At 39.0% G+C, this 27,197-nt stretch overlaps 1 protein-coding gene across 1 annotated transcript; it reads left to right on the top strand.

Moving 5' to 3' along the window:
- The first annotated feature begins 322 nt into the window (after positions 1–322).
- On the top strand, positions 323–26,265 carry hs3st4 (heparan sulfate (glucosamine) 3-O-sulfotransferase 4). The gene is made up of 2 exons (XM_076264773.1): positions 323–927; positions 25,614–26,265. Exons 1-2 carry the CDS (start codon positions 323–325, stop codon positions 26,263–26,265), a joined length of 1,257 nt encoding a protein of 418 aa, XP_076120888.1.
- Positions 26,266–27,197: the final 932 nt, after the last annotated feature.

The raw sequence follows: 27,197 nt of genomic DNA on the forward strand, positions 1-27,197 counted from the left end.
ACCCTTCTTTTATTTGATGGAGCTTCTCATTTGGAATCACGCCAGACCGCAGCCTGCAGAATCAGGGCATATATTGTCACATATGATGTCAGCGTCGAAATAGCCTAAGGAATCGATAGCCTATTGAAGAAAACGAAGGGATATTCGTGTCGAATTTGAACGATTTGTTAAAATGTGTATTTGATATTGCTTAGAATTGACTAGCTCCACGAAGCTGTAGCTCTGTGTTGGTTGTGACAGAACGTTGTTGTCGAGGGTCCATGCAATACTTGCAGTGGAAACATGTGTGGCTACTTCTCTAAACGGATCACTGCTATCAGAGATGGCATTTTGGTCCAGTACAACGGTTTTTACCTCTAAAGTACCCCGGAAGATCATATTCATGTTTACCCTATCCCTCTCTGTCACCTACCTTTTCTACAGCTTGGTTAACTGTTATACCTCACTACAATTCCCAGCGCAAGAAAATTATGTATATCAAGGCAGGCCGGTGACTGACGAAACGACTTTTATGACATTAAGGGGGAAACTTTATTCCACGTCACTCCAGGGCGAATTAATAGAACGCACAAGCAGCGAACCAACTATTTTTTCGACAAATCCAAACGATGTTAAAATCGAAGGGAGGACAGCAGAATGGGTTAGAACTGACACGGCTCCTACTAACACCATCGCGATGGTACATACGGCAATTATGGACCAGCAGCACCAAGGATTCAGCACTACGGACAGCGTCTTCAGGACCTCTATGAACAGTACCCCTGAGTATGGGGAAAAAAAACTGCCTCAAGCTATTATAATAGGGGTGAAAAAAGGAGGTACTCGAGCTTTACTTGAGGCTTTAAGAGTTCACCCTGACGTTCGAGCTGTGGGCAATGAGCCCCATTTCTTTGATCGGAATTATGAGAAAGGGCTGGACTGGTACAGGTATGTGTCTTTTGTCTTTTGTAGGCTATTATATCTGATACTGTGATTTAGATGAACATTTCAGTGAGATGTTCCGCCACAAGCTTGAAAACATTGCCAGATGATGAGACTGTCAAGTTTTGAATGGCCTTCTGTCTATAGCCTACCTCTATAACCACACATTCTTTGGTGGTTCTCCATCACTTTTAGAGGCATAAACTGTAGCAGCATTTCTTTTCTCAATGCCTTACTAATTACGAAAGATGCCCAACTAAAGTTTGGCCATTGTGTAGGCCAACTGAAAATGCTTCTAGCTATTTGTCTGCACAAAACAGAGATTTTGTCAGTAGCCATCAGTATATCTCACCTGCTTTTACTTTTTGATTTCCTGACAACCCCATATTTGATTTTGATTACACACAAAACCAACACAAAAGGCTTCAAACTAATTTTGATACTACAATAGCTTAGCCTATTATACAGAGAATAAAGTCCCTGACATTGCCAATGTATGCCTGAAACGCTTAATATTGCACTGTAACGTTGTTGATTGGGTAGGATTATGACCCTTTCAGTCATTTTTTGGGTACCATCTTAGCGCTAATGATGGTGCTTAGCTCATGGTGTTGCCTTTAAAAATAGAGATGTTTATACTGTTAACCATTAAGATGCGGTTTGCTTATGAATGTGGTGTTAAATTAATACATTGTTATTATACTGGGTAGCAAGAGTGTGGAAGTACTTATGCTGTTTGCTGAAATAAAAGTAACATATGTAAATACCCACTCTTCATAACTATGACAGAAGGGGTCATATTTTAAGACCACATGATGCTGCACACAAGACAGATGTACAGCTTCTAGAGAGAAGGGGTTGAGAATTGCCATGTTGTCAATCATGCCAGTGCTAGATGCTATAGCAGTTGTGATAGCAGTTGTAATGGAACACTCACATGGACAAGATTGAGTACATTTTTTAGTTCGAAATGTATTGTCACACAGTATACACATCACTGTATGTATGCAATCTCTTTTTTTATGTTGACAAACCTTGTCCCTCTTTTTTTAACGATACATTATGATCATATATGCAGTACAGATGACAATCCCCCACTAGATTATATGTTGTAGGGTCCCTGGACACGTTTCAGTTATGTTATCTTATTGATACAACAATAAATGTAAGATTTTGACCAAAGGTATGGCTTTTCAGAAGCATAATGTGGTCAGTGCAAGACTTTGTTGTTGCCTACGAGCTCAGATACTAGGCGAGTGCAGACGTGTCTATGCTTGTCACACACACACACAAATCCTGCTTTTGCATGTGGATTCACGTCCAAGCAGATTCCTTCTGCAGAGATGTACTCACTCGTCATCCAAATACCAACACGCTGTTTGATTTGGCACTCCTTACTCTTAAAGGGAATGGCAAATGTTACTCTCATTGGTTTAATGGATCCAAAACACACCCATGATTAATTAAGAAACCCAAGAACAACGATTTTTAACCATGCATAGTGGAGACCATTTTTCCTGTTGTCAAAATAGTGAAAGTGGGTTCAGACACTGCCTAAACATTCATGTGTATCACACTTCAGACTATGCGTTTAGATCGCTAAATAGAGGGCTCAAAGTCTGTTTTTGTTTTGGCCTTGTTGGTTTGTTTCTTCTGTGGTGGCTATTGTTGCTAGCAAACATTACTTTGCCGCGTTAGATTGCTACATTGTCTTCAAAGCAGCCACATTCCAACATGAACTTCTCCTAAATGGAATAGGCAGGGATGTGCATTCATACAGCATTGTTTTGGTGTTTGGTGGTGAAAGAGTGTAGTAATGTGTGTTTTAGTGTTCCATTACATATATGTGTGTAATGCACAGCTTTCCACAGTTGTAAAGTATGACTAGTTTTCTAGGGTTTCTTACATTAATTCCCATTGTATTTAGTATTAGCACCTTGTACAAACCATATGACCAGGGATCGTAATGAACTTTTTGGCCTAGTCAATGTGGCTGGTAGATAAAAACATTGTCAGACCAGGCATATTATTTACCGGCCAAAATTAAACAATACTTAACTATTTTGAAAGTATCAGTAATATACTATCAATATACTAAGTATATATAATATACTAAGTCATCTTTTTCATTTCATTGTACACCACACACAGAATGGGTCTAAGACATTTGACCAATTTTACTTTCAGGTAATTTATTAGAATATTACTATGTTTCAAATTCAAGTTCCCACACAAACATATTAAGTGGTGGACCATATATCAGTTTACTAAATTTGATATTTGACACCTTTTCAAACATCAGCAATATTGTCAGTGAATCAGAGTTTAACGAAAATGTGAACTGAAGATGTTTGTGCATCCGGCCCCAGCGAACTGGGCACATATCAAAAAGAAAAAGTATTAGCCTACTATTAGTCCAGTCATTTTATGAAAAAAGGTTGAACAAATTGCAACAGAAGAAAACTTAACTGATTTTGTATCCGTAATTACATTATGCCCTGTTTGCCCATGTTAACAAACAATTTCAAAAAACGTATAATATATTTTTTGTTTGTCTTGATGTAAGTAATCAACTCAGTAATGAGTTTTTTTTTTTTTCCCTATTTGCATGAGAAAAATACTGTATAGGCGCATGAATAGGTCTTTTTCTAAACTTTCCCCTATTGGGATTCTTCAGGGCTTTTTTTCACTTACTGAGGACATACCAATGCTTTCATTGATAACTGAAGTGATTAAAATCAGGAAGGTTAAGTTTAAAATAAAAGTGCTAAAATTGAACTTTTTTTCCCTTCTGGTCATTATCTGAAATAGGTTAAAAAAAATCAATAATTATCTATATAAACTGATATGAAACACTTAAATTGTGATATAGTTTTCAGCCATCTCGCCCAGCCCTACTCTTGTGTTTCCTTGCATATCGGCCCTTCCATCTCTCCCCTCATTATCACCTCCTCTGGCTACAATTGGACAAATGACGTTGAGCTTTGAACTATTTCAGGGGCATAAGCTAGAAGACTGAGGATCAAGGAGAGAAGCCACATGCAAATAGACTTCTGAAGTTTGCCTACAAAAAAGCTACCATCTTTGCCCATATCAGATCAGGGGGTATTCCAGAAAGCAGGCTTAACTGGGTATGTTAACTCAAGATGTAAACCTGGGATTTCAGTTCCAAAACGTTAAAAATGATCAGACTATGTAAGTAACTATGGTAACATAGGCTCTGAACTTAGCCTGGTAGGGGGTAGGTTTTGTTCAGGTTATGTTCAATTATTATTTTTTTGGGGGCCTTTATATGCCTTTTAATGACAGGACAGTGAAGAATGACAGGAAGCGAGTGGGAGAGAGAGTCGGGGTGGGAACCAGAAAGGACCACGGGGCGGGATATCGAACCCGGGTCGCCGGTGTACAGTGCAGGGGCCCCAGCCCAGTTTATGTTCAATGCCACACAATGGCGTTTCATTTTGACGGTCTGATTGACAAAGAAGCACAAAATCATGTAATATTCATCCGTGCAATTCACCGTGAGAGGGTGATAAGATAGATAGATAGATAGATAGATAGATACTTACTTTATTGATCACCAAGGGGAAATTCAAGGTCTCAGTAGCATACAGACATCACACACAACATGCACCTACAGCAGAAAAAGTAATAATATAAGTATATACATATAAAAAACTCAACTGTATAGAGACAGTAGAAGATAAAAAAAATACTAAATACTAAATATACTATATAAACTAAATCAAATATCCACAGTGTGCTTAAGGATGATCAAGCAAGCATGAGGCGCTTGCAGTGACAGGGCAGGGACTGAGTCTGTAATTCTGTGTGCGTGGTAAGGTGCTCTATGAGAGTGAGTATCATGGTGATGGTGCAAATAAGTAAGTCCAACAGTGCAACAGTGGAAGAATAAAGTCTAGAGACCAGCATAAAATAAATATGGACATATAAGAGAATATCAGTGCAAGAATAGGTTGAGGTAATAGGGTTACAGCCATTGGTCAAGTATTAAGTATAAGGTATTAAGAATTAAGTACCACAATCAAGGCTGTGGGAGGGAGGAAGGGGTTGTGCATATGTGCTAATATAGCAAACAGTGTAGCAGTAAAACAGTAACCACGACATCACATGATAGCCTATCCTTTCTTTTCCAAACGGGTTTTCAAGAGGCACTCATACAGAACTCTGCGGCTAGACTTTTAACTAAGACCAAGAAGAGACAACACATCACCTCTGTGTTGGCTGAACTGCACTGGCTCCCTATTTCCTATAGAAATTAAGTAAGAAATTAACTATTTTAAGGTTATGTTAATTACTTACAAAGCTCTGAATGGCATAGCACCTTCATATATCTCTGAGCTTTTAATATCTTTTCAACCACAAAGGAAACTTAGATCATCCAATTCTAATCTTTTAATCGTACCCAAAGTGCTCCACAAACAAAGTGGAGAAGCTGCTTTTATCCATTATGCCCCAAAATTATGGAACACCCTGCCTCTGTACATCAAGCAGGCGAGTTCAGTAAATATTTTTAAAAAAGATCTGAAAACATACCTGTACAGGAAAGCTTTTAGTTAACTCATCTTATCCTGTAGACTACTTTTTCAGATTATTCTACATCTGCTGCCATTGGAGGGCGCAGCCAGCCAGAAGCAGATGGGCTCCCCCTATTAAGTCAGGTTCTGCTCAAGTTTTCTTCCTGGAATATGGGAGTTTTTCCTTGCCACAGTTGCCATATGGCGTGCTTGTGGGGGGTAAAGGGTTAAGGCTGCCAGTCTTATGACATGTTATTTTCTATATTTTTGATATGTTGCTGAGTGGATCATAAACGGCCCCAGCAATGAAGAAAAGTGATTGATGATGACTTATTGTGTTACATGCTACAAATCTAAAGCACTTTGAGCTGCATTCTGTGTATGAAAGGCGCTATACAAATAAAGCTTATTATTATTATTATTATTATTATTTTTATTATTAAGAGCGAGTTTTTCAGCTGAATCCTAAATATAGGCTACTTGAAAAGCATTCTCCATTTCTACATTACGCATGGTGGATTAGAATAGAATAAAATAAATCTTTAATGTAGGCTAGCTAGCCTACACCATAGTGGACATTTGTCTTTGGCTCACGAGTCACCAGACATAGACAGATGGACAAACAAAATCTCAGACACATTGAAGATATAATTAAAACAAGTACAGTACAAAAAAGGGAAAATATAGAAAACGAATAAATAAGTTTAAATATAGACTACATAACAGCTCAGCCAGGTATGCGTGTTGTCGATAAGTTTGGTTAAGAATGCTGATGGCATTTTGAATAAAATAGTTTTTTAATAGGCTACACTTTTTGCCTCTCTCAAAATTATGTGCATCAACAATTGCTCTCCGTCTGGGAATTTTTGTAGTGTTGGAGATGCAGAGCATATCGGCAAGCTATCGGTCAATGCGTAAAGTTTGCCTTGCGCTAAAGCAGTTCCTGGACACAAACCCATGAGGATCATTAAAGTGTAGTTTCACCAACTGTCAGGTCAGCATTAGCACATATCCGATTCATATTTGATTTATTTCTACATATGAAAGAGACCTGAAACCAATCTAATAATATCAGAATCCATGTGCTTTTTTCCTGTTTACACATTCATGCTGTACATCGAAACTATGCCACATATGAGCAAAACTTGGAATTGGGTCACATTTAACTAATGGTGTAAACGTAGCCTAAATTAAGTTTGAATTAAGCCTAAATTAAGTAACTGCATTGCTGTATTAGTGTCTGCTGTATGTGTGTGTGTCAATCAGTGGCAGATCTCCATATGGGCTATATGGGCATCTTCTTATAGGGCGGCATGAACATTCGCGAGTACAGTATTTGTTAGCTTTCATTTGCGCCAACCGGTTTTCTATCGCTCATTTGTACGTCAAGTCAATCATATCATATGTGTGGGGAGAGGGCGCTATATACAGTATTCTATGCAGGCACGTGTACTAGCTGCCAAGAAGGTCTCACACACTGTGGTTGTTGAGGAGGGGAATGAGGAGGGGTCGGTAGGTTCACCTCTGGGCCTCAGCGGCCCTTATTTATAAAACTCAGCATAGATTCCATCCTAAAATATTGCATACGGCCAAACCTTGCAACCTGTGTACACACAAAAATATTCTGACTTATAAAACCATGCGGTGCACACCTTTACGCAGCCGGCTGCTTATCAATACTAACAAACAAAGGTAGTAACACTATGAAATGTTGAAGTGTTCAGGGATATATTTTGTGCACTTTGTTAGGGACTGAGCTTTATTTTGTTATTTCACCATTAGATGTTGCTGATTTACATGTCTGAAATACTTTGCGTAAGCTTTACGGATGGGTGAAAGGATATGTAAATGCAATTTTTTTTTCCGCTTAGATTTCTTCTATAAATCCCAACATTGGCGGTGAAAGATACGTACAGCCCCGTTCACGCAACTTTTTTGTGCATAGCAGCCTTATTAGCCTTTAAATGAGGCCTCTGGTCTACCTACTGGAGCGGGGGAAGTTTATGGAAGTGTACTGTTAGTATACTTATTTTAACCTAAAAAGTATATATATAGCTTACTTTTTGTGTACTGATCAGGGCCCATATTCACAAATAATTTTACGGCTAAAAGTAACTCCTGGCGAATTTAGGAGCAACTCCTAAGAATATTGGGCATGAAACTCATAACTTTAGGACTCCTAATTTTTTTGACTAAGAGTAATTTTTGTGCTGTCAATTTAAAGAAGCCCTATCAGGTCTGGTTATTCCTTGCTGTTTCTGGGTTTTCGCCTGATTTGGGCTCGCTTTTTTCATGACATAGCTCCCCCTGCAGCTTCGGTAGCAAGTGACTGCTACGCTAAACCCCCACTAGCTAGCGAGCTAGCCATCAAGAGACCAAGCTAAACACATACAGGGCTCACAATAAAACAGTCGAGCAAACACATTGTTCAAGAGACCATCAAACCACATTACAAAAACGAAGTTCACCCAAGGGTAGGCTACTTACAATTTCAACGGCAACAAAGCCAAGTCGGAGTCCGTTTTGCACTCTTCTTAGAAACTACAATCTGACTACATTTTCGAGACGAGATTGGATACTTCCGCTGAGTCACATCCGGATTTGTTCGGGACGGGACCAGAAAGTTGCATATTCGTTTTTTCCGCGGAGAAGCACTAGGGGGAGACAAAGCACCCACCAAACGACCCAAAAAGTGTTGTAGAATCGTCAGAACGACTCTCAACCTGCATAATTAAGGTCATTTTTGCTAAAATTGTTGCATAGGGCTTTTTTAATGATAGGTCACAGGTGTTGTCCCATTCCTGTTATTAGAGTTTTGAAACCTTGCACCCTTGCAAATTGATCACTTACAACAGATGTCAGTTAAGTGTGTGAGGATTAAGGGCTTAGACCAGTGGTCTGAAACACGGTGCCCGCAGGCATCAGGTAGCCCGCGGAACGGCTATGAGCCTTCTAAAAATAGCCAACAGGTCGCCTGCAGATCACACTCTAAAAACACGCTCCATTGTGAAATTATTAATTGCACAAAAAGATTGTTTTTTTTTGTGTGAAAAAATTAAGATTAGATTCCCCATACAAACTTTGAAATGAACAAACTGAACAAAAATGTCGGTAGTGTCGGTAGCATATTGATATTAAAGTATTGAAGAATCAGATGAAAATACAGTTGCTTAATATATAAAGACTTATAGGCCTACACAATATTGATAATTTAAAAGTAAAAATCACATAGGCCTATTATTTAGGAGGACTACCCTCGCAAAAAAGGGTGAGGGTCTGTTTGTTTCAAATGAGTAGCCCTCCATATGATTTCGGGTCTTCAGGTAGCCCTCATTCCCAAAAAGGTTGGAGACCCCTGGCTTAGACTTTAGGAATGAGATTGGGATTCAGCCAAAGGCTTTGAATTGCGCAAAACAGGGCACACATGTAGTGTTGTATTGTGCTGTGTTTTACAAGAGTCAGGCGAAATGTGTGTCTCTATAACCTTGTTTTATATAGGATGCTTTGTCTTTTTCGTGAATTTACTTTATTTTCTGAAATGTCCCTAATTCACAATGCCTTGCACAACAAGTAAGGGATAATGGACGACGACACTCCATTAGATTATCCGAAAATAAATGCACGTTCGAGGCTGTGGTCGTTCAACCTCGTAGTGCGTTTATTTTTTGGATAATCTAATGGAGTGTCGTCGTCCATTATCCCGCTTATTCTACTGTTAACAACATGTTAAATATTAAGTTAATTTTACATTTTTACTTATTTGGATAGTTAGTTAATTGGATAGCTGTTAAATAAGTATTTATTTCAAACTGTTACTATAGTCCCGCATGAATGGTTGCTACGCTGGAACACTAACCAGCGGGTATACCAGCTAGGCTACATATAAAACAGTCAAAACATTGATGGAATCAACATTTTTTTTGTAAATTGAACTGCACGTTCCCATTGATGGTGAAGTTTGACATGGGGAACGGCATATCAAAAGATGTTGAGCTAAGCGCACTCCTTTGGTCATTTGGACTTGCGACTTTTGCAACTTTTTTCCCGGACAGTATCCCACTCCACTGCTTTCTTTCGACTGCCGTGGGTGCCCAGTAGCTGTTGAGACTAGTCTCGCGTCTGTCCAGTCACTGCCATGATCTGCCGGCTCCCCAGTCCAGCCTTGGACAGCAGCTGAACGGCGGTAGCACGCAAAGAGTGGTGAAACGCTTCTCAAGCCCAACAGCCTCACTGATGCGTGGCAGCATCAGTCCAAGATGATTAACTCCCAGCGGCTCTTTGGAGTACCAACAGTTTTTTCTTTCTAAAATTTCCTGCGGTGTACACAGTGGGTGCAGACAAAATGCTTTTGCACCAGGTGGGCATTTTGAAACATATTTCTTGAAGCTCGCAACTGGGCAAAGCGGCTCGCCAGGCTGCGCAAACATGAAACCCCAATACTGTACAGTTGCTTTTGCGGATCAGTCGCCTTCTTGTGGTTCTTGGTGTCGGCGTTGTATGACAGGCACACATATTCAACCCCAGCCTCGTCTGTCTTTACCTGGAAAGAGTCTTGGCGAAGATGTCGGTTCCCCTCTCTTCCTCTACGTGCCAAATTCGGCTGGACGTCGAACCAAACTTTCACGACAAGCCCGGCTGCGGTGTTGGTCGACAGGTATGAGGTTTGAGGCTTGGCACCAAATACTCCTTGCCCACTGTTGTTCGTACCATTGCGTAAAACATCCGTAGTTGTAAATTTAAGTTGACTTCGTCCAATTCAGTTCAATTTAATTTGTTTTTCATTTAGCCAATCGGTAAAAAGACTTACTGCCCAAGCCGTGGATTTTGTGGTGTTTTTCTCATGCTTTTGGCTCAGAATTAAGTCCAGATTGTCCTCGCTGATAAGTTTGTGCCTCTTGCTGTCCTTTGGAGTTGTTGTAGGCCAACTTTTCCTCTTAATGGATGGCTTTTGGCTTTCTGGAATATCTCTGCCCTCCCCATAACTCTGCCTTGGCCCAGGTGTCGAAATCGACATATTTTCCAAAAACATGATAATTTCTGGTAGGCCGTAATCAGACATATTCAGTGCAGCGGTGTTTCTTTGATGTTTTTCCTTGATACAATGTTTCATTCGGGCTCGGGCGGAACTCGGGCGAATTGATACAAAATAGATTTATGAATTGTCAATGTCCAGCAAAAGGCAGTGCTTTAATTAGGTGCCTGGCCATTCACTTTTCATTCTTGGCCATAGCGTGTTGAGCTTGATTGACTCTGTCCTATTTCAGATGCTAAGCAGTGTCTATTGCGGTCAGTAAGTGGATGGGAGACCGTTTGGACCATCAACTGAAAAAACACATCAGTTCACGCTGCCACAAAACGCAAAGCGCCATGTCATAAAGGGTAAAAGAGTGAAGGAATTATGTTGCCTAATTTTAATATAGTGAATTGAGACAAACAGAAATGCAAATTTCTTTCAACACTTTTAATGTAAAATGAACACACAACATTTTAAAACTTTTGCATTGTGTTGAACTAGTCCCTCCACTGGGCGGCCATATTGTAATGCTTTTTGAGCACTTATCTATATCATCTATTACATCTATATCGGGTAGAACTGCGTGTGCGCAAGGATTCACGAATCACGACACACCAACCTCGCTCCAGCTGCGAGATCACAACACATGATTGGCACGACGTATTCACAACATAGCACATGATTGGCACAATGTATTCACATGCCAACTTTTGACGACGGAATGGATGGGATATGGGTAGACGACTGCCATGTTTGCATTTTGAACTAACCCCATACATTTCTATGGGAGATTATTTGAGTGCCATGTCTCCTCATTAGAAAATCTATGGTTGAACACAGCAGGCATTATTTTCACAAGTCCGTGGCTGTAAGAATAAAAAACATACTTTAAAACATACATATTATTATGATAGATGCCTTCTTGATTCTGCTGGAAACTAAAGCAAAATATCTTTGAGAAGTCTTTGAGAAGTTTAACACTCTGGTAAAAAAGTTAATCACCATTCCATATCAATGCTGTTTTATAACTATACTAACTAACAACCACAGTAAACAAAGGTTTAACCTGGAAGCAGGCTTCGCAATAATGGAATCAACCCTAAACAAGCTACCTATCGTTATCACTGGCACAGTCACTGTCAAAGAAAGTAGTAAGCCTACAACAAACTGAACAAATCAGCTTATTATGACCGCTGCGCAGCGAAGCCACAGCCACAGTACATATACGGAATGAATGGACTTGGTGGAGGAAACTCCACTCCTCTGGGCGTCGTGGAGCTCTGCCTCCGCCTTGTCCATTAATTCTGTATATTGGGACACCTGGTGATGAAAATAACTAAAGGTAGAAAGACAATGATATCCTATGCAGTAATCTACTTGGCCCCCACATTTTTAACCTTCCCACCAACATAATAACTTCCTGCAAATGTAATAATTATTACATTGGTGGGAAATTGGGTTATTACGTTGGTGGGAAATTATTACGTTGGCAGGATTATTACGTTTAAAATGTGCAGATTTTGTGGAGATTTTTATTATGGTGGTTGGTGGTTTATTAAGTCGGTGGAAAGTTATTACATTGGTGGGTGTTACAAACCAAACTACCAAAATCCTTGCATGAACATGTGCAGACGGAATTTAATATTCCGAATTTTTGCGATTAATGTGTTTACATGCCACAATATTCTGGTGAAAAGAGACATGCTAGGGGTGTTACTCCAGTTTTTAGTGTTCAGAATATGAGCTTAATCAGGTTTTGGCAGTTGGAATAAGGTGTTTACATGACTCGTGACTCATGTTTACATGCACAAGCTGAAAATTTTGTCATTATTCCGAATAAAACCGGAATATGGTGTCCATGAAAACATAAACAATGTCTATCTACCATTAAGATGTCCATCTCATCCAAAATGATTGTGAAATGTGAAATCAATATTATAACAATGTCTATCTGCAGTAAGTTTCAACAACCAACAAAAATAAATTGAAGACCTAACATTATTGTTTCTCGAGTTCACAGAGTACTGTCGGTACGAAAAAAATGAAAACAATCGGTTTTACCTAGCGCAGCCAGGCAGCTACAGCGCTACACTCTTAGGGCATGTACAGGGGGCTCACATATGCCCCACAGAGTGTAGCACTGTACCTCTTATCTGTTTTCACACTCTGTCCACTTCCCTTTAGCTTCTTCTCTCTATTCCCTTTTTTCTTCTTTCTGACACTCAGGAGATAATCTGACAGTTGTCCCATAAAAAAACTGCAGAAATTGGCTGTTTAATGTTAGTTAATGCCTGCAATGTGATGCTGGTTGACTAGTTTGTTTATTCATGGCAACAGCTGATATGGAGAGAAAACTGAACTCTCTGAATGGTAGAATGACACGCTCACTCTAGTTGGCAAGGTTCTGTCAGTGGAAAAGGGCAAAACGTCCCTCTACTCATCTCTCCTCACTCTCTTCCAGGGTTTTTCTGTATTCAGTTACAAAAGAACCGTTTAACATATAAACTTGTTACTTGAACTAGGAATATTGATCCTAAGCACCCTAGAAACCAACATGATTATCCTAGCAACCAGCATAGCAACCACTTTATTTAGCATAGCAACCACCATGTCTACCCTAGCAACACCCTAGCAACCACTACCATAAGGTCAACCCAGCAATAGCTATAGCAACAATGACTGCCCTAGCAAACCATCTGAGCAAATTTCTAGCAACCACTTTGCATGCACTAATATGTCATTCAGGAAATGTGTTTCTAGTTATTGTTGCTTGTGCAAGTGTTTGGTCCATAAGGAAACAGAATAAAATCTCAGAGATATGTGAAAAGCAAACAGGGGTGAATGTTAATCTACCCACACAGCAAGTCTGACCTTTCTGTTTGCAGAGTCAGCTTCAGATGGCAAGAGATGTCCAATCTTCCATCACTGTCAGCCCAGCTTAATTAATGCCCTAGAGCACATAGGAGGATGAATAAAGCTGATTTGCCTACTGATGAGTCATGACTTAAAGGCAACTTTTTCCAAAATTTACTACAAAGATAAACCTAGATTTGCATTCAAAAGTTTTGCGGTCACTTACAAATGTCCTTGTTTTTGTTGGAAAAGTTATCAGAAATCCAGTGTAGACATTATAAATAATGTAAATTACTATTTTAGTAGGAAATGGCTCATTTTAATGTAATGTCTACATAAGCGTACAGAGGTCAATTATCAGCAATCATCTGTCCTGTGTTCCAATGGCGTTTTATGTTTGCTAATTTGAGTTTATCCTCTTAAAAGGCTAATTAATCATTAGAAAACCCTATTATGTTATCACAGCTGGAAACTGCTGCCTTGATTAAAGAAGCTATACAACTGGCCTTCTTTTAAATGAGTTGGATATTTGGAGTATCAGCTATTGTGGGTCTAATTATATATCCAGAAACACAAAACTTTATTCTGAAATATGCCAATCTGGAAATGAATGTTATTCTATGTAAGAAATGGCCAAGAGACTGAAGATCTCATATAAGTCCTCATACTATAGATTTCACAGAAAAGAGTAAAGTGACCATAATAGAAAGAGGAGTAGGAAGCCCCAGTGCACAACCGGGCAATAGGACACATATAAGTGCATCTAAAAAATTTGAATATTGTGAATCTTGTCCATAATTTCTTTCAAGAAGTGAAACTTTCATATATTCTATATTCATTACACATAAAGTGATATGTTTCAAGCCTTTTTTATCTTAATCTTGATGATTACCGCTCACAGTGTATGGAAATAAAAAAATCCAGCATTACAACATATTAGAATAAGCTATACTGCTCAAAAAAAAAAAAGGGAACGCTAACAGTTTTCCACAATTGTTAAAACACATTTTTGAAACCTTCCACCCTTTTCTCCATTCTCAAACTACATTAACAGAATGTCTGACAGTTCTTGCTAAATAAAACACTCGCCTCAAAAGTTTTACTTGTGCTCAGAACCAAACAGTGTCAGAGTACCGATCCAGTGTATTTGAGCAGTATATTTATAACACAGAAATGTGTTTTGAGCCTTTAATATCTCAATATGGTTTAGTACACACAACCCCAATCATGGGAAAGACTGCTGACTTGACAGTAGTCCAAAAGACACCCTCCATGAGTCCATGAGATGAAATCTTTGAGCAAATGTCAATAAAAGGCACAAAATAAGGTTGGTGTGAGAGTTATCTGTGTGATTTAGGCGACCATTACGTTTCTATTTTTAGCTCTTCAAGTTTACTAACAGGAGTGTCAGGAATGAAATCCCAGTCGAGCTGCTTGTGGGTTTGGCTTTATTACACATGATTCTGGCGATTTATACCATGTGCAAAGACGTGGCATGTTCATAATTAGCCTAGATGTCACATTGTTGAAAATATTTCCCCTAGCACTTTTAATGTTAATGCATGTGGACACTAGGTGGCACTGTTGTATTACATTTCACATTTAAATATGGTTAAATCGTTAGGAGATTGTATGGTAGCCTATAGAAATGTGAGTTTCATAAGTACTACTGTAAGGAAGGTGCAAATATTATGTAATTTTTAATGGGAAATTAATGGAAATGTTATTTCTTGTTTATTCTTATTTCAAACCACACACATCCATTTGTAATCATACATATGTATACACATGTATACCTAAATACTGTAGGTTGCATACAAAATAGTGTGACCTTACCTCCAAATACCTCGAGTAAAGTTCCAGATTGGTTTTCATTTACTGTTTGTGTTCTAATCGACACCCATCATACATTATTCCTAATGCTTCACCCATTTAACAGCGAGAGTATAGGTTCTGTATCCTGTCTTACCTTATGAGATCGAGATTCATTGTGTTTGTGAATGGTCAAATCCTCAAACCCTGATTTTTTCTATGACAGTTCACAATTAAAAAGTCTTTCCAGTAGGCTATATTTAATGTTATGCAGATAGGATACATCCTCATGTAGGCCTACACATACAAAGTTAAAACCATGTCCTTGAAATTGATTAAAATCACTTGTTGTGATGTTGTGTAAATGACAGCTCAATGTGTAGATAAAATGCATCTGACCAGCGTTAACTGCAACCTCAAATTTAGAGGTCATAACAATTTCTCTCCAATTATTACCTGCTCCTAGAGCTGGGCTATTCAACTTCATTACCAAGTGGGCCAGACAGGGAAACCACTGGGTCGTTGTGGGCCACCCAAAATACGGTGTTGCTAAAATTGCTTCTATTGTTGCTATAAGAGACATGTGTTCATGAGTATCAGCTACAGTTAATGACTTCAGTAAAATATATTCACAAAAAAACACTGGATGTGGTGGACATTCCTTTATTCTGAGATGCATCAATAGGCTATCAAAATAATTCCAAGCAGACATAAGGCTTATAGAGCAGGGGCCGTATTCACAAAGAATCTTAAGGCTAAAAGTAGCTCCTAACTGGGGAATTTAGGAGAAACTCCTAAAAATAATGGGCGTGTCACTCATAACTTTAGGACTCCTAATTTTTTTAACTAAGAGTAATTCACAAAGCATTTTAGCCCTAAAAGTCTGGGACAGCTTAGAATATGAATAAATCAATATGACTCCTAACTCAGTAAGACCTATTCACAAACAATCCTAAGCCACTTTTGTGGCATTTCACATTACAATGTTTTGAAATGTGAATGTAGCTAACAAGAGCTCCCAATAACGAGGGAATAATTGTGCATTGTAGCTAAGTGATGCAATAACCAACAACAATCAAAACCATTTATTGTCAACATGTAAACTATATGTAACGTTTCATTGTAAATCAAATTAAAATGTTTCTCCTCTTTGCAAACTTGTCTTCATACAGATTCATTTGTAAGATACTGAATCAATCCCTCATGTATTTCATTAGGCTACTAGACTATTTGCTTTGTGTTACATATTCATTTAGGCTATTTATTCATCATCCTCCATCCTTTGCAGTACGCAGTAGCACACACATTCTCACCAGAAAAGACCTGTCACCTGTCACTCATCATCTTAGGGGAGGTTTTTGGAATCCATCATCAGCCAATCAAGGTGGTCACTTCAATCAAGCTTGTGCATGAGTAATGACGTCAACCATAGCAACCGAGTTCTTATCTTAGGAGTTGTCATTTTTCCATACTAAGGGCCCGTCCCATTTCTCCCCCCTTAAAACTTCCACTTGGTTTTGATTGCCCTCAACATTAAATTCCCTCGACGAGGGAAGTGGGGGTGAAGATCTTTCCCTATGAATTGGGACACCACTATATGCAAATTAGCGTAGCGAACGTGTTCACCTACGTCATGCGCACGTCAAGTAGTGTCTACCGGTAGTAGCCTGCTACTATTTTCATTCAGGAACATGCCGGTTCCAGCGGTCATGTTGACTGTTGTGTGGGCTGTGCTGGTTTATTGTCTGGTTAATCAACAAAGATATTCGTGTTCATGTGAACGCCGGAACACACATCCTAAATATTGCCGAAACTACCCAGATCAGATATATAACGTTATTTGATGGGCAGACTCTCTCAAAGCATTCAGCAGATATCATGAACATTGTCAGATAGCTTCGTGAGATATTTTCTAACATTAGTGTTCAAAACTCAACAATCCATTGGATGTGCATCAAACTAACATATTCCAACATATTTCAAAATTTTAATATGCTTATTTGAGAAAATATATGAGCAATGCAATTGTTCCTTTCCAGCGGTGTCAGCCATCTTGGTTGAAAAATTTGGCCGGCTCGCTGAGCTTGCACGGTATCCTGGGTAATTTCATCTCCCACTTTGTTTTAAGCTTGCATCGGTCCTGGCTATATTTTGAGGGTTGATTTTAAGGGGAAAATAGCACTTCCCCTTGTTCCCTAAAGTAATGGGACACCCTACCCCTACACATACATGCACAAAAACGAGGGTTAGGGCAAAAATCTAGGAGAAGAGGAGGTATTGGGACGGGCCCTAAGAGTAGGTCTGAGCGGCTTTGTAAATAGGTTTTAAGAGAAAACTCCTATCTAAAAACTTTTATTGCGATTTAGGAGTACTCCTAGTGGTAAGATAAAATGCTTTGTGAATATGGCCCCAGGTCCATATAGATTATTTGTCAAATAAACCAGTAAAACAGTACAATAAAATCACACCCAATTTCTGTCATAGCAGAAATTACCAGAAGGATTTTTGATTTTCAAAAGCGTATGCCAGTCACAGCCAAACAAAATTGGCGACTGGAGCTAAAATGAGCTGGATTTCAAAGCATTTTTTAATCAGTTCTATCAATCTATCTGTTCTTGTTTTTAAATTTGTTATTATTGAGTTTTATTTTTGTATGTCTGTGTTGTCACTTTGTTGTTACTGATGTCGTTGTTGTCACTGCTGTCTCAATGTTGTCTTGTCTTATTGTGTGCTGCCTTCTTAGCTAGGGCCCACTTGAAAAAGACATTGCAATCTCAATGTGATCTTTTCCCTGGTTAAAAAAGGTTAAATACAAAAATAAATAAAAACTGTACATTGTGTTCCAAAGTCAACTGGCCTTTGTCAATTCATCTAGTCAACATTTCTTTTATGTTAAAGGCTATTACTAAACTGTTTTTCTGACTCAAAAACATAGCACATACAGTATAGGTTAATGTCCCGGGATGTTATCCTTATGATTTCCTGAAGCTCAAACGGAGTTGAGCAGGAGGACATTTATGTTTTCTGCACAATCTGTTTGGATTAGCATGCAGAAAAAGGTCAAGATACAAGACATAGTCTCACTCAGTGAATTTAAAGTCACTGAAGTCATTGCAATATTCTAATTGATGATGTCATATTTTTCCACTTTGGACTCTGAAGTGACTATTGTCTACAGGCTGTGATTTAATGTTGAGTCTGAAATTGTACTGCTGTCACTCTCTTAAAAAAGAGTGACAGTAGTACCTACAATGGGACTGACCAGGGTAAATAACAGGTAAACTAAACAGGTAAATTAAAAAATAAATTGTGTCTGTAGTTTTTCCTCTCATCCTAAACTTATGTTTGCATTTCAAGGAGAATTCACAAAATCCTCCATAAAATGAACAGAGCTGGTTCCATAAATGTCTACCATTTTACCTTTTAGTAACTGTTCTATTATCGACAGACAATGCTCTAAAAATTCTGATTCTTCTCTCAGGACATACAATAATGAAATAGTGAGGGTCATAACCTATACATACAGAAAACTGTTCAATAAACCTCATCCTATGTATAACTTGTCACATGTAAACCTAAAGAAGTTTAAGAGCATACTCAGTAGTCTAAGGGGTTAAGAAGTGATCCTTTCCTTGTCCAAGGGCAATGACAATCTTCTGCCAGCTTAATTTACAAGAGATGAATTGTACTAATGAATTAATCAACTAGCAAATACGTACAAATATTTTCTTATACACATTTTAACTAGTCCCGCTGTGTGGAAAACGCATTTGAATGAAACTTTGGATTTTAGAATGATTTTGAGTACTTTAGGGAAATAGGGTCTTTTACCCGTATGGGGAAGAAACTCATAGAAAAGAGCAATCTTTGAGATTATAGTAACGCAAGAGACAACCCGCTGGAGATAAAGATTTAATATCTGGGATTTATTTCATCTATGAATGTTGACATGTTATTTTTAAGCCTTCCCGTTGGTAGTGAGGATTACAAGAGTTAATCTTTAGATCTGTAAAACATTATCCTACATTGGCAATGTGTGTTTGTGTCAGATTCTGTCACAGTGTCAATCTAGCTCTGTTTAGGAGATTAACATTGTGCAATGTCTGGATGTGCTTAAACAAGCTGTTCATTTGCTCACAGCCTCTAAGAGTTGTGCTGAGATTCTAGGAATATGTACCTTGATACCTTGATGTGTATCTCAACACAATTTCATTTGAGTACAGATACAACAAACATAGATCAAGCCAAAGCAGTGTGGCCAAGAATACCTTCATTATCAGTTACAAAATACTGATCCTTTGGATCTTCTACCACTACCACTACGACTTAAAAATTATCCATCTGACCTGTTCAGGTTAGTTGGTCAAATGCAGAAATGTGGAAATATTGTAGTAATACTTCCTTTTTTGTCTCTGCGGAGAGACATTGTTGAATTCCTAAAATTCGAAATACACTTTGCACAGGTAACTGTTCTGAGTACCCAAGTAATCACTTTTAATGTTCTTTAACACTGAAAACATCATTGCAAAAGATTATCAGTCATTTCACTTCCTTAGACAGCTTAAAAATTACTGGATCGATTATTGAGGATCATTGAGTCCATCATCATATCTTCTATTACAGTATTATAGTACAGCAGCAATAATGGGAAAAGTTACAGTGGATTGTCAACAAGTCATCCTAAATTATAGGCATTCCACTTCCTTCAGTCTAATCTCTGTACATTCACTGTAAAGCGAGCAAAGAAGATCTCCTCTGACCCGTTACTTCCTGCTCATCATCTCTCCTTCCATTAGGGAGGTGCCATAAGGCCACTGGTGACTAGATTCACTGGTGACTGGGGCAGTCGTGGCCTACTGGTTAGGGCTTCGGGCTTGGAACCGAAGGGTTGCCGGTTCGATCCCCGACCAATGGGTATGGCTGAAGTGCCCCTGAGCAAGGCACCTAACCCTTCATTGCTCCCCGAGTGCCGCTGTAGTAAGGCAGCTCACTGCTCCGGGTTAGTGTGTGCTTCACCTCACTGTGTGCTCTGTGTGTTCACTAATTCATGGATGGGATAAATGCAGAGACCAAATTCCTTGTATACGCAAGTATACTTGGCCTAGAAACCTGACTTTTTTTTAAAAAGAACTAAACTCCCTTTAAACAGCTTTTACCCCATTGCTAACAGGACTCTGGCCTTGTCTTCTGCTCACTTACACATACATACCATTCACCTATGTAGCCTTTGTGGTTATATGGAATTCCCCATTCCACTTGCCCTTGATCATATGGCTACTGATCAATCTTTTATCACTATTAAGAATCTGCTGTTTTTCATTGCATATCATTGTCAGTGAAGTGTAAGTGGAGCAACTATTATGAAGTGCTGCAATACACAGCAAGGGCAGAGACAGAGTTGATCTGAGTAATCTGTGCCAGTGAAGTAAAAGCACCATTTGGATTAGTAAAGGTTGCAATGATGGATAGGCTTAGACCTTAATGGAACAGATTAGACTCTCTAAACATGACCACTGCACTCTTAGCTGCCTGTTTATGCCAGATGTTGACCAATAAACATCACAGAGTAATTATGAACCAAACCACCGGTTCAGCTTGCTTTTACCCAAGGCAACTGTGTTGATGGGTGAACGAAAACCAAGGTTAATTTTCACTGAGCAAAATTAATGCAAATTTATATAGGGCTTATTGTCAAACGCCGGAAGTAGCTAACCGCGACCATACTGTTGACATGACATCCTCATGCTGCTAAGCACAGCACGCCTTATGGCTTCATCTCGTTGATATCAAGAGAAGATAAGCTTGATTTGTGTGGGCCCATATCTAAAAGACCCAATAGCAGGAACACACCAACACTTTGGGAAATTAGCTTATTCACCGTCTCCCCCAGTTAGATAAGATTATGCATACCCTTCACATCTCTGTGCATGCAGTAACTCAGTCTGAAGCACCCACCGTTAGCATATCTTAGCATAGCTCATTGAGGTAGGCAGCTCTAACTAGCCAATAGCACCCAAAGTCACAAAAGAACTCCAGCATTTTCTCATTTACATCTTGTGACAACATATACCAATGTAAAATGCACAGTGATTTTATAACCTTAAACAAAGTTTGCATTGAGGCGAAGCACTGCTACTTGGGTTGAGTGATTTGCACGCAGCACCTGACAAGCTCCTGTGTTTTGTGCTTTGCCTGAATGAGAATATAGTTCCATGCATCTGCTTACCATAGCATCCCATAAACACACTCTTTAATCTTGTGGAAAGCCTTCCCAGAAGAGTTGAAGCTGCTATAATTGCAAAGGGTGGGCCGACGTCATATTAAACCCTATGTCACTTAAGGGTGGACCGACGTCATATTAAACCCTATGTCACTTAAGGGTGGACCGACGTCATATTAAACCCTATGTCACTTAAGGGTGGACTGACGTCATATTAAACCCTATGTCACTTAAGTTCATATGTGAGTCAAGGCAGGCGACCCAATACTTTTGGCAATGTAGTGTATATGTGATGAGTTTCTAAGTTTTGAAAAGTTCTCTTTTGCATATTCCCAACATGGCCGCCGCCCAGTTTGACGTCAGGTGGCGACACCTAATATAGATCATAAATGACTGTCACAGGGCATTTTTGAATTGAAATAGGTATCTCTTGCATACCTCTGTCAACCAATAGGCTGCTCACCAAAGAACTCATGGGGGATAGTGTAGCGCTTCAATGAAGACCTATAAAGTACTACTTACACTTCACATATTCAACTCATCAGTATGCACATTACATGTGCCATATCAGTGCCACAAAAGCACCAAGCCACTGTATCCAAACAAAACATAAGGAAATAAACAAATAAACAAACAAAAAACAGAGAAAGAATAAAGTAAGAGTTTACTCTAACCAATAGTTCTTACACTGAGAACTGAACTAGCCCATTTCCTAAGTATGTGCTGGTGAAATGTTCTGGGCTGACACAATTGTAAATAAGCCTATTTACAGGTATAATAATACAACCTACCCTGGACCTATGTATAGAAGTGTCAGAAAGGCGGGCCTGGGCCTGTGTGGAATCAAGGGAATGTAAGGGCTCTGTTTGTGTGTGTGGTGGTTTGGCCCAAACATATGTCACCAAAACTGTCCTGCCTGTCCAGTATGGACTGCCTGTCCAGTATTTGTATCAGAAGCACAGGTCTCCTGATCCTGCATAGCAATGTCAACAGGTTTCACCATCAGGGCTTACAGTACAATCGTTTAAGCTCCTTCCTCAACAGGGATCTGAGAAACCCAGTCATTAGTGCGGACAGCTTTTGTCTACGCACTATGAGTGTCGGTTAGAAGAAGTATTGGTTTTACCATCACCTTCAACACCGCAGGAGGAATACAAAGATACTCATGACAGGAAGAAAATTGACATATAGGAGCATGTTACGATAAACAACTTTAGTCTGTCCAGTGACTGGATTGAGAAATTTGAAAATGTGGGTCTTAGGATCACATTCAGTCATGGTATAAATGACAGTCTCCCATTTGTCTGCCAATTTCTTTTGGCCTCTCTCACCCTTGTTAGTGAGCAAGACCCTGTCCCCACTAACAATCTGACCACCTTTTACCCGCCGGTTGTAGACTTAAGCTTGATGTTTCTGCCCTATGATTGTATTCTTTTTGACAAAGCATTGCCTCCCTGAGATCTTTTTAGAGGGAATCCACAAACTTAGAGTAAACAGCATCATCATCTTCCCTCAGTACAGACTTAAACAACACATCCACCGGATTGCTGTGGGATGTGGCCAAATATTAGATAGAATGGGGGAAAACTGGCTGTTTCATAGACATAGTACTGTTGTACATAAACACCAGTGTGTGTAGCATCTGAGGCCAAGACTTTTTCTCTCTGGGTGGAAGCACCCTGATCATATTACCAAGGGTACGGTTGAACCACTCATAGGGTGATAGGCAGCCGTGTGGGATATTTTCACACCCGAGAAAGGCAGGAATTAGATCACTGTCGAAGTTTGCATCCTGATCTGAGTGTATGCGCTCAGGAAAGCCATAGAAGCAAAAAAAAAAAATCCCATAGCTCCGAGCGATTTGTTTCACTGTCTGGTCTGGGCAGTAGAATGTGTGGGACAGCTTTGTGTAGTGATCAGTCACCACTAAGACGTCGACGGTTCTGCTCTTTGCATCCTCTGTGGTCCAAAAATCAATACAGATCAATTCTAGGAATGAAGTTGCTTTCAAGAGGACCACAGCACTCAGGCTCTGGTGTTTTGCTCGTCACACATCAGGTGCAACACTGCAAGTTTGGATTTCGTACATCAAAGACTGGGATATGAGCTCACTTACTGTTTGGCGGCTTTGCCACTGAATTTGATTGGCTTATTGAGTGAACGCTTTTGAATATGAAACGCCTATTAAGGTTTTCCATGTGATGTATTAGGTTCTATAGGTACAGATGCGTTGTACCTATATGAATGTTGCTGTCTGCAGTTGCCTCTCGGTAGGCTACATCTCTGTATTTCATCAATGTCAACATATTAGGTACCAATAAAGGTAATGATGAAACATTATCCTATTGTTCAGTATTTGATAACTTGTCCCAGGAACGTTATTTAGCTAGAATTGCTAAATAGATTTGGAGTGGTGATCGGTATGAGCTGTGAAATTAGGCAAGAAAGGAGTCATACATGTCTTCTCTCTGAATGTTGACACAGAATTAAACAATAAGTTATAGTTTGTTAAGAATTTAACTGAACAGGGACAGGTTTGGTACAGCTTTGATGCAGTAGACTCTTAAATGTTAGTAGGCTACAGTTATAACCAGCGTCAGTCAGCATCATGTAATAGTGTCATGAATCCTGTAACATATTATAACACAAAACACTTATGGCTCAATCTCCATGGATATATAATCAACCAGAATGTCAAAATGTGACATTGTTAAAGCTCATTAATTGTATGAAACAATTAGCCATTGCAGCATAGGCTATATTACAGTAGGCTGTTATGCTAGCTCACAACAACCTTTAAGTAAAACAAGTCTGACAATAAGTTTAGTTTCGATACACGAAAGCCTTGCTGAGATATGAGTTCACTTCCTGTTTGGCGGCTTCGCCACCGATTTCAATTGGCTGTGACCGTTTTGAATATTGCTCCAAAAAGCAATGCATTTGTGATGCTTGGTCTGAAGATGAAAAATTGGGACCTGTGAAAACCTTTTTGTGTTTTGGATGGAATCAAATATGCTGGCCAGATTGATTATGTTGACCTCACAAGTTGGCATGTGTAGGCTTTAGGACCTCCCACAGTATTAACAGAGTAATTCCAAACAGATCAACAGTACCAAGTCAAAATGTAATTTTGCTAAACGCAGCAAGGTCAATGATCTCCAGATGTATTGAGCCTCCTCCTAATTTACCAAGTTTGGTTTCGGCCTGACATCTTTCAAAATCAACTTAACTATCATGTGTCTGAGCAACTTATGGTTTTTGAGATGCTCTCACAGCAAATTAGGCAAGCAAGCTGTCAATCAGGCACCCCAGCTTTGATTGGCAATAACTCGATTCTACAGCAAGCCTGGAAAATGACACCCAGATATCCTTGTAGCCAACGAAGAGACATTTCCAATGACAATTTTACCGTACAAATCCTACAAATCACCCTATGCAATTGGACGATCAGAAGTATAGTAGAAGTAGAAAGTATAACACTGGGTAGAAGTACTGTATAACCTTGGTGTCAAATGTTAAATGAACCTTGGTGTCAAATGATAGCTAACCCTCTGGAATTTCTTGTTTGTATCTAGATTGTATAGCAGTGACTGTCATAGAATCAAATAAGCATTATTTCAAATGAATCTCTATTTCTGTTACTGTTCCTATTTCTGTTATTTTTTCCAATGACCAAAACACATGGGTATTTCCACATAAATAAATGTGTAAAGAATTTGTCTTTTACTCTACAGTGATCTACTTTTAGTTACAGCTCCACAAGACCTCATTCTAGGCCTCAGTTGTGTTTCAAAGGTAGAATAAGTGACCTAGAGGGTTGAAATGTTGACAGCGTCGTTACGGTCTGTGGGGCATCATGTAGCTGTATTAAGAATACCGTTGTTACAGTTGCTGGTGCCATCAACACAATTCGAGTTACACCAAAGTATTTTATACCGACTTGATACTCAAAAAGTGCCTTAAAATTAGCCTTGTAATTATACATGGTCCTCACAATGAAGTCAGTGAAGCGAGATGATTTAGTAAAATCATCAAAAGATCAATCTAAGCTAAATCAAAAGATTAAATTTCCATCTTTTGTCTTTTCACAATTTATTCACTACCACAATATAAACATAATTGTATGCAATGTTTTAATTTCACTGTTGACTCATTGAGTGACTGAAAGAAGTAATTTATTGTTTGCAATTATACATTGTTGCATTGTTTGCATTGTTGTATGGTGTTTTCAACATTATGTACTTGTGTTTTACAGAGACTTAATGCCCTCTACATTGGATGGCCAGCTGACAATGGAAAAGACGCCAAGCTACTTTGTAACAAGTAATGCACCTAAGAGGATATACTCAATGGCAAAAGACATCAAATTGATCATTGTTGTGCGTAATCCTGTCACCAGAGCCATTTCAGACTACACCCAGACCCTGTCCAAAAAGCCAGAGATCCCAACATTTGAGGTTTTAGCTTTCAAGAACCGAACACTAGGACTTGTTGATGCCTCATGGAGTGCCCTGCGGATTGGTATCTATGCATTGCACCTAGAGAGTTGGATGCAGTACTTTCCCCTCTCTCAGATGCACTTTGTTAGTGGAGAGAGACTTATTGTTGATCCAGCTGGTGAGATGACAAAAGTGCAAGACTTCTTGGGACTAAAGCGCATTGTTTCAGACAAACACTTCTATTTCAATAAAACCAAGGGATTTCCTTGCTTGAAGAAGCCAGAGGACAGCAGTGCCCCACGTTGTCTTGGAAAGTCAAAAGGTAGAATTCACCCAAGAATAGATCCTGATGTCATTCACAGACTGCACAAATTCTACAAGCCCTTTAACATGATGTTCTACCAAATGACAGGGCAGAATTTCCAGTGGGAGTTTGAGGAGAATGACTCACAGGGTTCCCAGGACTAGTTAACTACAGAGATTCATAGCAATACCACCAGCCTTTCCACACCAGAGTCCCATCTTGTGTTATTCCTTGAATGGTTGCTTGCACACATAAATGACTCACAGCTGTCTTCTCAATGTGTCTGTATTCATATGAAAAGTGTACAATGTGATATGCTAATCACACTCCCTTTGTTCAAATTGTACTGACTGATGGCAGAGCTTCATGTTCATGTATACAAAAGATACACACAAACACAACTATATATATACACACACACACTATATATATATATATATATATATATATATATATATATATATATATATATATATATATGTATATGTTAAATCAAGATGACTACTGTTTTATTTCACATCAAGTCATGTTCACTCTGATGCATGCGACGAGTAAAGTGTCCTTACATACATTTTCCTTGACAGACTTTTTGCCTGTTCCCTGTCCCCTTGCTGATTCTTACATTTACTGTTTTATGTTGTACCCTACTACACCTCCTCATGGCCAATATTCGATTAATATTTAAAACAGAACCTCAGAAAGTTGAACAAAAAATCAGGATAATAAAGATGACTTTAAAATCCTAAACATGACTTCACATTTACAAATATTGTTAGACCTACCCTTTAAAAGACAAGACTGGAGATAACAACCTAAAAATGTGGATAAGATCAGACATTTTTTTCAAGGAGAACCATATTTTTATCCACCAAATCCACAAAATGAATAGAAAGTAGCAACCATTTGACATGTGACTGTGGTAGAGTGACTAAACATTTACCCATCCACCACTTTTCTGGTTTCACATACAAATACTTGCGTGGAATTCATATGAAAACCTTGCGTACATACAAACATGGTAAGTAGTGAACAAACAAACACATTAAACTGTGTGCAGACAGCATTTCACACAGCTTTTATTTGTACTTCCCAGTTA

This window comes from Alosa pseudoharengus, unplaced genomic scaffold (assembly GCF_046254945.1).
Source record: "Alosa pseudoharengus isolate Yale_2024_CS ecotype anadromous, Long Island Sound unplaced genomic scaffold, YU_APseudo_1.1 YU_APseudo_1.1_scf_4, whole genome shotgun sequence".
NCBI classification, from domain to species: Eukaryota; Metazoa; Chordata; class Actinopteri; order Clupeiformes; family Clupeidae; genus Alosa; species Alosa pseudoharengus.

Bases quoted from the DNA above. Each gene is read 5' to 3' on its own strand.
- hs3st4 (XM_076264773.1), top strand. From the start codon at position 323: ATGGCATTTTGGTCCAGTACAACGGTTTTTACCTCTAAAGTACCCCGG. The intron at 928-25,613 runs GTATGTGTCTTT...TGTGTTTTACAG, and splicing joins AAAGGGCTGGACTGGTACAG to AGACTTAATGCCCTCTACAT.